Consider the following 17,035-nt stretch of genomic DNA (forward strand, 5'->3'; position numbering starts at 1 on the left):
AGTGCTGGTATTTCAGACCTCTGAAACACAGGAAGAAATTCAGATAAGGAGAATTTCAGATACACCCAGATACTGAACACATCCTTAGCATTTCTGCAGAAAATCTCCCTCACCCCTACCACACAAATGGGAATCAAAAAGAATCCAGTACTGTTCAAATTAAATAGATACACAACTCAAACCCATATATGTTTACTGGAAAGAACATCCCATTGTGTCCAGTAATGATGACTCCTAGGTACGTGTGAACAAGGTTACAGCCTATAGGCAAATACACACAATTTGTATAATTGATTCTAACAAAATCTTGGATGAAACAGAGCAAATTGTTCAAGTATCTTGAGACTGTTTGTGCAGAATTCTAGTTCTCTTGAATTGTAGGGTAAGACATCAGATGCCTTTTTTCTCTCTTCCTCAAAACCAAATGTAGTAAGGAACAGTGTGGGACTTTAAACTTGTGCCTCCTACATAAGAACAATCCCAACAAAAATACGTTACAGGGATTCAAGAGTATATTTCAAAACACATTTCATTGGGCAGTGATGAAATTGTCCAGTAGGTGGCTGACATCCCCCAGAAAAAGACTGCACTTTCCTATATATCTACTGTACTCACAGAAGGAAGCTTGCTATGGTGCAAAGCAGGGAGAGAGCTGACGTCCCAGAGATCCTGCCTCTAGCATTTGAGTGTTTAAAGGAGCTGCTCCTCACCTTTGCTGCAAACGCAGCCTGCACGTGCAGGATCTGAAAGGGCTGGAAAGAGCAGCAGCTACCAAAAGTTCTTGCAAAATGCAACCCCTTCGTTTCGACACTGAAACCTCACTAGGAGTGTTGGTAATGGACTATGGACTGCTTTGTGTAGACCACTGCTCAGTCTTTGCAAATTGGAGAAGTACTTATTCCCAGGCCTCATGAACAGGAGAAGTTTTGAAACAGAAGCTATGCTGATGCTTCCTTGTTTTGAATGGGCTGGGTTTCTTCTCGTGCATGTGTTTCCTTCTATGATCACTCACGTCACATATTAGATTTCTTCCAATCACCACTAAGGGACGAAATTGACTTGAAAGAATCTATGAAGCTTTTTTCTTTTTCTTTTCTTTTTGGGGTAAAAATAATAATCAGGCAAGCATTTTTTTGGTACGCCAAAACTTGACCATGTCTTCTGAGGACTGCGTTAGGCTAGATGTGGAGTTGGATGGCTTCATTCTTTGCAACACCTCTTCTGCTCAACATGCAAATCTGTCCTTCCTGGATGAGGACTTGTTTTACTATCGGTTCCTGTATGCAATTCCGACCATTTATGGGATCATCATCTTGATAGGACTCGTCGGCAATGTTACGCTCATCAAAATCTTCTGTACCGTGAAGTCCATGAGGAACGTCCCCAACTTGTTCATCTCAAGCTTGGCTTTTGGAGATTTGCTTCTTTTGCTCACCTGTGTTCCTGTGGATGCCAGCAGGTACCTGTCTGCTGAATGGCTGTTTGGTCGGGTTGGATGTAAACTTATCCCTTTCATACAGCTGACTTCGGTGGGGGTGTCCGTCTTCACCCTCATGGCTCTCTCTGCTGACAGGTAAGCAGCTGTGCCTAAAAGTCTTCTTGAGGTTCATATAGTATGGTGTGTTAAAAACCCAAGGATCAAATTTGGTTTGGGAATATGGTTGAAGTTATGTCTTTCTCCTCCCTCTGAAAAGTTTACAATAAAGAGCCAAAATAATAATAATGGGTTGCTTAAAATCTGTACCTAAAGCTATATGGGTGAGACATGACAAAATAGCTATCTTTCCCAAAATGAAAACTTGCTGTGCCCTTCACCTTCAGTGTTCTTAATATGCTTAGCCCTAATTAAACTATTTTTATTTTGTGCTTTTTAAAAAAAATCAGTGGGGAAAAAATTAAAAACAAATATGGGTCAAGGGAACTGGGATGTCATTATTCATACCATAATTACACCCATGTTATTTCATCAGCTATTTCATTTCATTTGGGCTATTTCCTTCCACATAAATTGATTTAGAATCCATTACAGTTAACAGGTGTTGAGTGGAAAGTTATAGAGTTGCAGTTATCTATCTTTCTGCAAATTGCTTTCCTCTACATTTTAGGAACCTGATGATAAAACTGTTCATAGAGGAAACAGCTAAAACCTTTAGTACATTGTTAAACCCTATTTCTACAAGCATTCAGAATGTATGTTGCAAAATGAAATGTAGCAGACTTTATGTGCCAAACGTCTTTATTGATTCTGCAGACTGTAAAATCCTCTCGTGTGATCTATACTGGAGATTTCCTACACAGACCTGTTGTCTATGACAGAACTTTGCAGATAATCAGGTCTGCACAATTCTATAGCTAGCAAGGTCTTTCTACAAACAGGGTGAGTTTTACTGAATGAACAGAAACAACACTATGTTATGAACCTCACTGAGCATTTCCCTAGTAAAAAAATGAATTGCCCTCTCATTCACCGCCACAACCAACCCGGTATTCTGCATACATACGCACACGGCAAATAAGTGAGCCCTTTGCCACACAACAATATTAAAGGCATGTTCAATGAAACAATAATTGTAGAAATTATTCCTGAATAGTACTTACCTGTATTTCTGAATAGGCATGCATAGGATTGCACTATAAATTACTGAAGCCCCTAGAATAGGATCTTCACAGGAACACAGCTCAGTTTGTTACAGCGTGGTGCTGATCATGGCCAGGTTGCAGGTTCCATCCCTATATGGGGCAGCTGCCTATTCCTGCGTTGCAGGGGGTTGGACTAGATGACCCTCAGGGTCCCTTCCATCTCTACAAGTCTATGGTTCTATTGCTGTCTCATCTGCCTTTACTGTTGCAAGTGACTTGGTTTGTTTGCTCAATTACGCATCCTGAGTTATCTGTTTGGGGGGATATCTGCCTGTTCTTTGCTTGTGGTACAGTGGTCTGGCTGTGTGTATTAAATCTGTAGGGCAGGGGCGGGCAACCTGTGGACCTCCCACTGTTGGACCCCAGCTCCCATCAGCTCCATTCAGCATGGCCAGCAGGCAGCATTGTATTCCAGCAAACTCTGTTAAGCAGCTCCATTGACAGGAGTTAGCAGGGGGAGGAGGCTGTGAGAGGGTTTCAGCTATGATATTTTGAAGGGCTGTCATCAGAAGTCGCTTCCTTCCTAAAGACTCACAGAAGAATGCTACTGTCTTTCTATTGTTTTTAAAACTGGGCTCTGCATAATCTTAGCATGTGAGCTGTAGACATCCCGTCATGGCTCTTGCATCTCAAAAACGACTTGTGAATCAAACAGATTCTTGTATTTCAGGAGGCGGAGATTCCCTTAGGATATTTGTTTTTAACTGGTGAAAGTTCAGCAAGGTTGCCTGGCACAGCCTTGACAGAAGGTGTCACCTCCGAGGCCAGAGGTGGAAAGAAAGCTCCCCTCTCCTGTGGGTGATCCATGTTGTCAGAGAACTGTCAGCAATGGTGCATGCACCCCCACCTGAGGGATGGATAAAGGGGTTCCTCCCCCTTACAGGCACCTTATTCTGCATGCAAAGAATTATCCAAAAGGATAGGACATGCGCTAAAACCACTTTTTGTGCATGGATCATCCTAGAGGCAAATGAGCAAAGCATATACTTCACATGAGGAAAAAAAGCTAAGCTTTTCAGTCCAGGAAAGAAATATGTAAAGGGAAAGATGAGAGGAGCTGTAAAATCCTGTATTAACTGAGTCAGACCATTGGCTCATTCATTCATTCATTCATTCATTCAATTTCATAAAATTTATATGTAAAGGTAAAGGGACCCCTGACAATTAGGTCCAGTCGTGACCGACTCTGGGGTTGCGGCGCTCATTTTGCTTTATTGGCCGAGGGAGCCGGTGTACAGCTTCCGGGTCATGTGGCCAGCATGACTAAGGCGCTTCTGGCGAACCAGAGCAGCGCACGGAAATGCCGTTTACCTTCCCACCGGAGCGTTACCTATTTATCTACTTGAAGTTGACGCGCTTTTGAACTGCTAGGTTGGCAGGAGCAGGGACCGAGCAATGGGAGCTCACCCCTTCACGGGGATTTGAACCGCCGACCTTCTGATCGGCAAGCCCTGGGCACTGTGGTTTAACCCACAGCACCACCCATGTCCCTATAAAATTTATACACCATTGTTAAAAACAAACAAACAAACACACACTCATACCTCAAAAGCCTCAGACCACCTAGCCCAGTATTATCTACAGTCACCAGCAATGGCTCGCAAGGATTTCAGAGAAGGATTTCTCCCAGCTTCTGGGAGAGATGCTGGGGGTGAAACCTGGGACCTCTTGAGAACAAAACAGATGCTCTACCAGTGAGCGACAGCCCCTCCCCATTAATATTCCAGATAGACTGTTAAAACTAAAGGAAAGCCAGGGAAATTAAGATGAGTAGATGTGCAACTGACATCTGAAGCAGAAATGGCTAAAGGTATTATCAAGAACACCCATAGCTCCAGTGATGTACTGGAGCAGGAATGTTGGGTTCATGGGATCTGGGCAGCAGGATCTGCAGGAGCAATATTTATCAGTGTTGTAAGCCTGGCTTGAGGGCCATGGGTGGTTAAACCACAGAGCCTAGGGCTTGCCGATCAGATGGTCGGCGGTTTGAATCCCCGTGATGGGGTGAGCTCCCGTTGCTCGGTCCCTGCTCCTGCCAGCCTAGCAGTTTGAAAGCACCACAAAAAGTGCAAGTAGATAAATAGGTACCGCTCCGGCGGGAAGGTAAACGGCGTTTCTGTGCGCTGCTCTGGTTGGCCAGAGCGGCTTAGTCATGCTGGCCACATGACCTGGAAGCTGTACGCCGGCTCCCTCAGCCAATAAAGCGAGATGAGCACTTCAACCCCAGAGTCAGTCATGACTGGACCTAATGGTCAGGGGTCCCTTTACCTTTACTAAGCCTGGCTTGGGAGTAGGGCAGAGAGTTGCAGTAAAGGATGTGCAGCATTTACCTGGGAGGAGCCTTTTCTCCTTCATAACACTAGAACTCATGGGCATCCAATGATCCTGACTGTTAGAAGGTTCGGGACAGATAACCCTTTCAGTATTCTACCAGATACTTCCAGTATCTGAAGCGTTTCAAGTGCTGTGAGGCCAATAATTTATCGGGATGTGGGGAGAGGGAAGGAATACATTTTGCAAATATCTAGAGCCCCAATGGTGCTGATTAAGATTTCTGAAAGAGGTACAGAGCCCATCCAGAGAGCATTGTCCAGGCTTTGACAGTGGCGTAGCGTGGGGGGTGCAGGGGGGCCCGGCCGCACCGGGCGCAACATCTGGGGGTTAGGGTTAGGGGGCGCAAATCCACGGGTTAGGGGGCGCAAATTACTTGCCATGCCCCGGGTGCTGGCAACCCACGCTACGCCACTGGGCTTTGAACACCCAGCTTTGCACAAGAACCCCCCCCCCGGAGTCCTGACAGATAAATGCTTTGTACTGTGTCAACATGAAAAACGGTGGTTACCTGATCAGGAGGGAGCAGCGGTGCATGAACTCAGTCACACTCTCTCCTCTTAGCAAGTGTAATAGCCCATGGCACAGACCACCTGTTACGTAGTGGACACACAGCAGAGAATCAATATTGTGAAGCTGTAAAAATGTCTAGGAGTTTGCCTTTTCAAGCTGATACCAGTTTGATTGCTTCCTGCTTCTGAATTACAAGAATAGTTATTAATTCCCCAGGGTTTTGTTTGTTTTTTTAAAGGTCTCCATTGCTAATCTGCCGCTCTGTGCATGTGTTGCATGTATACAGCACATGTGGGAAACTACAAGCCACATTTATACGTTCAGCTGGGGGAATCAGCTCGGCAGCCCGGTTTCTGATTTGATCCTGGAATGTCCCACTTTTTCTTAGGACATCCCTATTTTCATCAGAGAAATGTTGGAGGATATGGAATAGGCTGCCCCAACCCTCAGTATTTTTTTCACATGGCACTCACCTGAACTCAGTTCCGGCATTTCCCAGGTGGGTGCCATTGGCATTTTAAGAGAATGAGGAAGGTGTTCCTGGTGAATTCTGGCTTTTCTTCTTCTAGACTGGGCACCCCTATTTTCATCAGAGGAATGTTGGAAGGTATGGGTAGGATGTCCCTAATTTCACTGGAGAAATGTTGGGGGGTATGAGTAATATGAACTGTCTACCAAAAGCCATCAAAACTTCTTGGGCAAATACCCTCCTATAAAACGAAGCAATACAAAACACCAAACCTCAGTCTCTCCTATGTGTGCGTACACAATACAGTGGTACCTTGGGTTACATACCCTTCAGGTTACATACGCTTCAAGTTACAGACTCCGCTAACCCAGAAATAGTACCTCGGGTTAAGAACTTTGCTTCAGGATGAGAACAGAAATCATGCTCCGGCGGCGCAGCTGCAGCAGGAGACCCCATTAGCTAAAGTGGTGCTTCAGGTTAAGAACAGTTTCAGGTTAAGAATGGACCTCTGGAACGAATTAAGTACGTAACCAGGGGTACCACTGTAATTAGAAAGGCAGCTGGACTGCTCTCCTAGAAAGCTGTTTCCTGGAGATTGCTTCTGAATAGGGCCTATCGTACTCTGTGCCTTGTGTGTGTATATAGCTAGATATGATGAATCCACAGAATCTTAAACATCCTGGGTTGCTTGCCACTCTGTCAATACAGCAGAAGACTTCATTACATCTCTGTTTACAGTGCGCATTTCTTCAGCTCCCCTGCCCATCTCCACCATGCAGTGCAGATGCTGAGTGAGAGCAGATGGTTCAAGTGCAGCAAACTCAGAGCTGTTAGGAGCAGCACGTTTATCCATGACCAAAGCAAAGGGCATTTGGTGAGGTCAGCCAAAGGGCTGCAGAGGTTGCAGCTAGCTAGGAAGGAAAAAAATATATTTAAGAATGAGAAACAGGTACAATTATATGGGCACCGGGTGTTGTTTGTAGGTGCCTATCAATCCTGATTATGAGCTGGAGCTTCACTGCACCAGATAAGTACTGAATGGAATTGCAACACATTGTCTCGTTCCTCATAAAATATACCAGCTGGAGAAAGATGATGATGATGAGTGGTGGCATTAGCATCAATATTATTATAAATTTGATTTATAATTCCTCCCTTCATCAAATGGTCCCGAGGCAGGATACACATACAGAAGAACAAAGCTTTGAATGCAAAATAAAACCCAACAGTAGAAAAGTGCAAATTAATAATGCCTTGTGCACAAGCAACAATATTACATAAGCAATATATAACAACAGCTAAAACTGAACAAGATACAGATAAACAGCAAGTGATAGCAAAAGAAGCATATTAAAGACCAGGGCAAAGGAGACGTGTCTTTAACCATCATCAAAAGGTAAACAACGTCAACATCAGAGACATCTTGGAGGAAAGGCCTTTCCAAAGATGCAGTGCCACCACTGAGAAGGTCCTATCACTCACCAATGCTCCCTGTGTTTCAGCAGGTGGTGGGACAGCAGTAAGGGGCTTCTGTGTTGGCTATTTCATCACTGGCTTGCTCAGGAGGCTGTGCAAAAGGACATAATTTAAGACTGGGGTTGTCATAGAACATGCCTACTTCTACATCATTATATTATTACATTTACCCCAAAACCTCAGATTCTTTAGCCACTTCTCTACATCTGCTCTTGAGCATCTTGACCAGACATAACTAAACTCGGCCCTCCAGATGTTTTGGGACTACAAAACATCATCCCATCATCCCTAGCTAACAGGACCTGTGGTCAGGGATGATGGGAACTGTAGTCCCAAAACATCTGGAGGGCCGAGTTTGCCTATGCGAGATCTTGAGAATAACTTTGTGATGTAGATTATACCTACTATAGGTGAAGGATTCCACTGTGTATTCTTCTGCTTAGCCCCCATCAGCAGGAGAGCTTGACCACTGGCAAAACAGCTCCACCACACAAGAACACACCAAATGCCCAAATATTGGCCAGGTAGAAGCAATCTCTGGCAGCAGCTCTGATGGCAGCAGCCAGTACAGTCCCTCAAAAAGGGAGTAAGGTGGTGCAGAAACTCCTGGATTCTGTGTGGACCCTACTGCCATTATGTGACAGCAGCAGTCCCTGTTGGGCCTTTTTGCTTTGCTGGACAGCTCAGCTGTTTAGAGCATGGTGCTGATAACATCAAGGTTGCAGTTCAATACCCATATGGGACAGCTGCATTTTCCTGCATTGCAGGGGTTGGGGTTAGAATCAGTGGTGGCCAAACTTGGCCCGCCAGCTGTTTTGGGACTACGACTCCCATCATCCCTAGCTAAAAGGATCAGTGGTCAGGGATGATGGGAATTGTAGTCCCAAAACAGCTGGAGGGCCAAGTTTGGCCATCTCTGGGTTACATGATCCTCAGTATCCCTTCAAACTCTACAATTCTATGAAACCTGGGCTGTGAATTTGACACTGGCTGTGCTGCTCTATCAGACCACAACTGACTGGAGGTTAGGATTACCTCCTGAGTTAGCGGCATGGAAGAAAGGATCTGAACTCTACCTCCAATTTACCGGACCATATATCACAGTCCTCACCATAGGAGCCAACTCCTAGGGACCAAAGTCCCTTTGCTTCACCCCTAATAACATATTTGAGGGAGCCAACCCCTTCCCCACCAAGTTGATGATCGATTATTCAAGTTGGCACCCCTGGTCCTTGCTGATCGGTAGTTCCTGGGAACAGAAGGACCAATCACAGGGCAGAGGAAGATAAAGGCAAGCCTAAATGCTGTTTCACACAGTTCCTTGCATAAATGCCTCAATGAATCTGCACCTCTCATTTCTATATAATTGTACCTCGCTATGAACTCTGATTCTTGTTTAGATCAATCCTGGCAGCAGTGGGCAGTTTTCTGTGCTTTCTATTCTCTCCAGCTCCAACTGGGAACATAGGCCGAATTTTCTTTTCAGCACATCTGTCTATGTTCTGTGTAAGAAAATGACATATCAAAATATATCACTAGCAGTTAAGTCATTAAGGAAAATAATCCCTCTGAAAAGGCTTTAAATAGCACAGGGCATACTGCAGCAGCCCACTGACAGAGTGAATGGAAACACATCAGATTGTTGAACATTGTGCTCCCTGAGCCGCTTATGAAATAATAACCCTATAATTATAGAAATTAATGATTTCTGGCCAAAAAGAGCTAGAAATACGAGGGGTGGTGAAAATAAGGATCTACAAAACATGAGCAGCTGACATGTGGCAGCTACCCGTAAGGATGTGTCTACCTAGCATGTGTTTCTTCGTAAGGTGCTACATCTCATTTTTACATTGTTGCACACTTAAATATATAATTCTTAAAAATCCGTTTGTAACCCTCTACACACAGACTTCCCTGGAGAAAAAGCCCCAAGGACTAAACATTGGAAAAAATTAAAATTATTACAAAATATTACAATACTACAATATGATAGACACTTATCTTTTGTTTCTTTGTTATGCGTTATGTATTGTTTTATACTATACTGATATTTGTTGGCTTTTTGCAGTATAGTAACGCTGCAGAGAGCTTGCTGGGGAGACCATGCATTAAAAAGAAGGGACTCAAAAATAACTTAAAGAAGGTTTTAATAAGAAAAACAAAAACTCCATTTACACTAAGTATATTAACAAACAAACATGACCCAACCACCAACCCATACCCCAGGGTAATGGGAGAGCTAGGTGCTGCTCCTTATATACTCTACCCAAATGCTGACATGCCTTAATCAAATACAACTCAGCAGCACCTGCTATGTTTCACAGCTGTAAAGCTGGGTCTCGTTATCTTGCTCTGGCCCCTTAAAGACATACACATGAAGTGGAACAATGATGAACCTTTACATTTAAAGAAACCATTCAACATTTCCCCTGCGGTTCATCATTGTGGAACAAAAACATAAAGCATACTTTGTACATATTTTTCATGTGTAACCTTTGGAAGTGCTTTAGTAAAAATGTCCGCAATTTGATTGTCACCTGGAACATATTTAAATACAACCATTTCATCAGCAATTAGTTTCTTTACAAATTCTAAACGTAATCTTAAGACTCTAGTGCGCTGCGTATTGGTTTCTGAACACAGGATAGCAAGTCCACTCTGGGAATCAAGGTAAACTTTTACTGGTAGTGTTACTTGCATCTGTAGGTCTGCAAATACTTGCAGATACCATTCTACATCACGAGTGGCTTGAACGCATGCACATAATTCATTCTCTGTTGTAGAGAGACAAATAATGGTTTGTGTCTGGGACTTCCATTCATTTTTTTTTTTTTTTTATAATAATTTTTATTGCGTCTTTTTCCAGATTACAAATATAACAGTGACAAAAAATAAGAAAGCACAAAAAAGAAAATAGAGAAAAAAAAAGAAATAAAAAGAAACAAGCACAACAAAACCAGACCATTTCATCAACTTATTTCAGATTTCTATCGGACTTCCCCACATCTCCCCGTAATGCATTCTTGGCAATAAAATTATCAACAAGTTATAACCTTGTTTCACGTGTTATTTGTACTTTCAATTGCTATTTAAGTTTAAGTTTAAATCTCTTATATTCCAATTAGTTTAAAAATCTTACAATATTTCTTTTTACCCATTTAAACTTTGATTCTTTCATAGGTAATTCAACTTTCATAAATGATCCACTTATATTGCTGGGGCTGACATTTCAAATCATGCGACATCTTAAGATTCATATAATTTATAATACTTTTGCAAATAGTCCTTAAACTTTTTCCAGTCCTCCTCCATCGCTTCTTCTCCCAGATCTCGGATCCTTGCAGTCATCTCGGCTAGTTCCATGTAGTTCATCAATTGCGTCTGCCACTCCTCCAGTGTGGGCAAATCTTGAGTCTTCCAATGCTTAGCGATAAGAATTCTTGCTGCTGTTGTAGCATACATAAAAAAAGTTCTATCCTTCTTTGACACCTTCTGGCCGACAATGCCCAGAAGGAATGCCTCTGGTTTCTTAGGAAAGGTGTATCTAAACACCTTTTTTAACTCGTTATAGATCATTTCCCAGTAGGCCTTCAATCTTGGGCAGGTCCACCAGAGGTGAAAGAATGTCCCCTCAGCTTCCTTACACTTCCAACATTTGTTATCGGACAAATGGTATATCTTAGCCAGCTTGACCGGGGTCATGTACCACCTGTAAACCATTTTCATAATGTTTTCTTTCAAAGCATTACATGCAGTGAACTTCATACCGGTGGTCCATAACCTCTCCCAGTCTTCAGACATGATATTGTAACCAATGTCCTGAGCCCATTTTATCATAGCTGATTTAACTGTCTCATCCTGAGTGTTCCATTTAAGCAGCAAGTTATACATTCTCGATAGTAATTTGGTCTTTGGTTCTAGCAACTCTGTCTCAAGTTTCGATTTTTCCACCTGGAATCCTATTTTTTTATCTAACTTAAAAACCTCATTAATTTGGGCATAATGTAACCAACCTTGCACCATACTTTGTAATTTTTCAAGGCTCTGCAGCCTCCATTTACCTCCAACATTTTCTATTATTTCCCAATATTTCGGCCAGTAGGCCTCCATATTGGGTTTTTTTCCGAGCTTTGGCCTCTATTGGTGATAGCCACCTCGGAGTTTTACTCTCCAATAAGTCTTTGTATTTTTCCCAGACCATAAATATTGCTTTTCTGACAATATGGTTTTTGAACATTCCAAATGTTTTTACCTTGTCATACCACAGGTACGCATGCCACCCTAACGAATTGTTAAAGCCTTCCAGATCTAAGACATCGGTGTTTTCTAACAAAAACCAGTCTTTCATCCAACAGAAAGCCGCAGCTTCGTAATATAACCTTAAGTCCGGCAGGGCAAACCCCCCTCTCTCCTTTGCGTCGGTTAGTATTTTAAACTTTATTCGGGGCTTTTTGCCCTGCCAGACAAACTTAGAAATATCCTTCTGCCACTTTCCAAAACAATCCACTCTGTCCACAACCTGCAAGGCCTGAAACAAAAACAACATCTTTGGCAATACGTTCATTTTTATAGCTGCAATTCGACCTAACAAGGATAATTTCAATCGTGACCAAATTTCTAAGTCTTTTTTCACTTCTGTCCAACATTTCTCATAATTATCTTTAAATAAATTCAAGTTCTTGGAAGAAAGATTGACCCCCAGGTATTTCACTTTTTTAACAATGTTTAGTTCTGTTTCCTTCTGAAACCCTTCTGTTTCGTCAACTGTCAAGTTTTTCCCTAACACCTTGGTTTTTTGTTTATTCAACTTGAAGCCCGCCACCCGACCAAATTTCTGAATCAATTCCAAAACTCTTTTTGTACTAGATTCTGGCTCCTGTAATGTTAGAACCAAGTCATCTGCAAATGCTTTCAGTTTATATTGTTTCACTCCGACCCGAATTCCTTGTACCTGCTGATCCCTCCTTATCATGTTCAGCAGTACCTCCAGGACCGAAATAAACAACAAAGGGGAAAGGGGGCACCCCTGACGTGTCCCTTTTTCAATATGAAGTTCTTCTGTCACCACATTGTTCACTATCAACTTAGCTTTTTGTTCTGAATAGATTGCCTCTATTCCATTCTCAAACCCCTTTCCCACTCCCATCCCTTCCAAATTTTTCTTCATAAATTTCCAAGAAATATTGTCAAAGGCCTTTTCCGCGTCAATAAAAATTAACACAGCTTTAGTGTTAATATTTGTTTGTAAAAGTTCCAAAATGTCAATGATATTCCTAGTATTATCAAACAAATGTCTACCTGGGAGAAAGCCCGCTTGGTCCTTATGAATTACTTCGTTTAATACTTTTTTGAATCTATTAGCCAAAATATCTGCAAATATTTTGTAATCCACGTTTAGGAGTGAGATGGGACGATAGTTCTTAAGTTGAGTCTTTTCAGTTTCCACTTTGGGTATCAGTGTGATGAATGCTTCTTTCCACGTATCTGGTGCTCTCCCTCCCTCCATAACCTGGTTACAAACCTCCAGTAATGGTTGTAACAAGCAGTCTTTTAATGTCCTGTAATATTTGGAGGTAAGTCCATCCGGGCCTGGAGATTTGCCTAGCTGCATATTTTGAATGGCATCCTCAATTTCCTGTTGTGTTATTTTACAATTCAAGATTGACCTCTTCTCTTGAGACAATTCTGGTAGGCCATTGTCTTTCAAGAATTGTTCAATCTCATTTGCTTCCTCGGGTTCTTGTGTATACAGTTTTTTAAAATATTTCTGGAAGCACTTCCTAATTTCCCCCGGTTTCTGGATACTTTTCCCTTCAACTTCTAGATTGGTAACATAATTTAATTTTTGTCTCTTTTTCAACTGCCAAGCTAGCAGTTTCCCACATTTGTTCGCAGATTCAAAAGATCTTTGTTTCATTTGTTTGATTTTCCATTCCACTTCTTGGTTTATCAATTTCGTATATTGCGATTGGTGGAATTTGATTTCTCTTAAAATCTCTTTTGATTTTGGATTCGATCTTAATTTTTTCTCTCCTTCTCTTATCTTCTCTAATATCTTATCCTTTTTCCCGTTCCAGAGTTTTTTCTTAATCGTATTCTGTTGTATCAGAAACCCTCTCATAACCGCTTTACTTGCATCCCAGATTATTCTTTTTTCCACCGAGGTATTCAGATTAATTTCAAAGTAGTCCTTTATAGCTTTTTGGGCCTTCTTTACAGTCTCTTGATCTCTTAGCAGGTTGTCATTCATTTTCCATCTGAAGGAATCCGCAGTAGTAAATCTCATTTCCATTTTCAAAGCATTATGGTCGGAGCAAGTCTTTGGGCAGATTTCTACTCTTGTAGTCTTAGGTGCCAGCCCTCTAGATGTCCAGATTTGGTCGATTCTTGTCCATGACAGGTGGGCCTCAGAAAAGAAAGTTCCTTCTTTACCTAAGGGGTTTCTTGTCCTCCATAGATCAATCAAATCCATATTGTCAGTCAGTTCAAAAAAAGTTTTTGGTAGTCTTCCATCTTTAGTCAAGTTCTGGTTCTGTGACTTATCCATAAAAGTAGAGACAACCCCATTCATATCTCCCATCATAATGATATTAGAATAGTCCAGATAGTCCAGTAATGTCTCATGTAGCTTCTTGTAAAATTCTGATTTCCCCTCATTCGGTGCATAAATTCCTAAAATCAAAACTTTTTCTCCTTGGGTTTGTATTTCAATTGCCAGGATTCTTCCTTGTTCATCTTTAAACAAAAATTTTGGTGATAAATTCTCCTTTGCATAGATCACCACGCCTCTCTTTTTGACTCTGTCTGATGAAACAAATTCTTGGCCTAGTCTTTTATTTATTAACACCTTCCTGTGAAGCCTGGTCACATGTGTTTCTTGCAAGCATATTATGTCCAAATTTTCTTTCTTTAAAATATGAAATATCCTTTTGCGTTTTTCCGGGGAATTTGCGCCATTAATGTTCCAACTATACAGCTGCAGAGACATCCTGTATCAATCTGTTGTTGCTCTTATGGGGCGTCTTCTTTTTTATCCAAATCCGAGGGTGCTGGTTCTTTTCCAGACTCTGGTGGAGGCCAAAGAGTTGCTGTTCCTTTCTTGGGACTTCCATTCAAATGGACAACCGTTATAACAAAACACCATACCAGACACACCCCTGCAATTATTTTGTTCCACTGCATGAGATGCATCACAGAAAATTTCAAAACCTTTGTCAATACTTGTTGTAAACTGCAACCTATAATGTTTGGTATGTTTAAGGTACATTACCACTCTCTTAAGAGCAGAGAAACATTGTGTAGTGGGCTTTTCCACAAATTTTGCCAGAAAGTGAAAAGCATAAGTTATATCTGGTCTTGAGATTCTTTGAATGAAATTTAGCTTGCCTATAGCAGAACGATACAAAGTTTTGTTAGGAAATGGCTTATCTTCACCTGTAAAGGTGAAACCACACACCATAGGCGTTTCCTTCCCATTTGCATTTTCTAAACATAGCATTTCAACAAGATCATCAATTTTTGCAGTTTGATGAACTAGAAAAGATCCATTTTTGCCTTTCTCAATTTGCATGGATAAGTAATTTTTAGCTATGCCTAATTCCACCACATCAAATTTCTTCTGTAACTGTGAAACTACCTGTTCATATTCCTGTTTGGTTTTTGTAGAAATTAACACGTCATCTACATACACACATATTTTTGTTACAGAGTTTGCCCTTTCCTTTATAAACACACAATTGTCTGCCTTTCCTTGTGAAAAACCAATATCTAGCAATTCTTTTGCTAAAGTTTGGTGCCAATTCCTTCCACTTTGGTGCAGACCATAAAGGGATTTATTTAATTTGCATACCAAACCTTCAGCAGCGTCTATGCCTTCAGGAACACGCATAAAAATTTGTTCTTTTAAATCTGCAAACAAATATGCAGTTTTTATATCTAGGTGGTAAACAGAATGTCCACGTTGTGATGCATCTTTTAACAAAAGCTTAACTGTTTCATATTTTACACTTGGTGAATAGCACAAATCATAATCTTCGCCTGGAATTTGTTGAAAACCTCTAGCAACTAGTCTTGCCTTGTACCTTACAACTTCATTTTTGTCATTCATTTTAACTCTATAAACCCATTTTGAATCAATAAGTCTCATATCTGGGGTTTGTGGTACGAGAGACCAAGTGTTATGCTCTTTTAAAGAAGCTATCTCAGAGTTCATAGCTTTATACCAATTTACAGCTTGGTGCTTAGGTAAATTCTGAACATCATTGTAGCTTTTTGGCTCAAAAACCACCTTATTGGCATACACAGTATTAAAATGTTCATCTGCAAAACGTTGTGGCTTCTGCCTCTTTCTATCTGAACGTCTCAGTCCGGAAGGAGAGTCAGACTCCTCAGACTTAATGGGACTGAGTGAACTACTAGTTTCAGGTTGTAAATCATCATTGTCAGACTGAAGAGGTGCCTGTAGGCTAAGCTCACGGTCAGAAAACTCAAGAGAATCTAACCTCCCCTCAGGTGCCTGTGACTTTAAGTCAAACAAATTATCAGATTCAACAGGCTTTTTGTCTTTTTCTATTAATTCAGAATCACCATTTCCTCCTCCTGCTGCTGCTGCTTCCTCTTCTTCCTCAGTATCATTTATACCATCAGTATCTTGGAAAACAGCAACCCCATTCCAATTTACAGTTTGTATCATGCTTCTGGTAATATGAAATTTGCCAGTTGCTGGTATGTAAATTCTGTACGCCCCCTGCTGGTAGCCCATTAATTTTCCCTGAACACTACGCTCACCCAATTTCTGCTTAGCGGGGTAATGCATAATTACATCTGAACCCCAAATACGTAGGTATTTCAGATTAGGGCGTTTTTTAAACAACTTCTCATAGGGGGTGACATCTAAACCAGAATGATAACTGCGATTTTTAACATAACAAAAGGCATTGAGTGCTTCAGCCCAAAAGACTTTGGGCAGATTAGCATCGTGCAGATAAGTTTTAACCCCTGCCTGCAAGTCACGCTGCACAACTTCAACAAGCCCATTTTGCCAGGGACTTCGGGGGCAAGATAACTCATAAGTAGTCCCCTGCGCTTCCAGGAATTTCTCAAAATCCTCAGAAACAAATTCTCCGCCCCGGTCAGAAAACAGGTTCTTAATTGGTTTGTTAAAGTGTGTTTTTACCCAGTTGCAAAAAACCTTGTACTTCTCAAATGCTTGGGACTTCTCAGCTATTGCATAAGTCCAACAATATCTACTATACTGGTCTATCAGAGTAAGCCAGTACTTTGAACCTCCTAATGAGGGTGGGAGTGGCCCAACTAAATCACAATGTACACGCTCAAATGGCTCAGTTACTTTCCTATCTGAGCACCTACCCTTGCGTGCAACCTTAATCTTATTCTTGCAACAGGATAGACACTGCATAAAGAATTTACATGGTTTTAAGTTGAGGCCATTGACAATATTCTTTGTCTTAATTACATCAGCAAAATTCAGGTGTCCCAGAATTCTGTGCGCCGTGTGTACACACCCAGAATGTGGTCTTACATTCCTCAACCCCTGGCTTAACTGTGCTGCTCTGCAATTTATAGGCGATTGGGAGTAGGTGCGAA

General features: G+C 41.5%; 1 protein-coding gene across 2 annotated transcripts in view; it reads left to right on the forward strand.

Annotated features, from left to right (window-relative positions):
• The first annotated feature begins 204 nt into the window (after positions 1-204).
• GRPR (gastrin releasing peptide receptor) overlaps positions 205-17,035 on the forward strand; it is a 34,407-nt gene continuing 17,576 nt past the window's right edge. For both annotated transcript variants that reach the window (XR_014525804.1, XM_083502051.1), the window contains exon 1: positions 205-1,573. Coding sequence is in view for 1 of the 2 variants with exons in the window: in XM_083502051.1 (XP_083358177.1) it covers positions 1,155-1,573 (419 nt within the window). In the remaining variant the exon portion in view is untranslated. The remainder of the gene's footprint in view (positions 1,574-17,035) is intronic.

This window comes from Podarcis liolepis (assembly GCF_965112155.1).
Source record: "Podarcis liolepis genome assembly, chromosome: 4".
NCBI classification, from domain to species: Eukaryota; Metazoa; Chordata; class Lepidosauria; order Squamata; family Lacertidae; genus Podarcis; species Podarcis liolepis.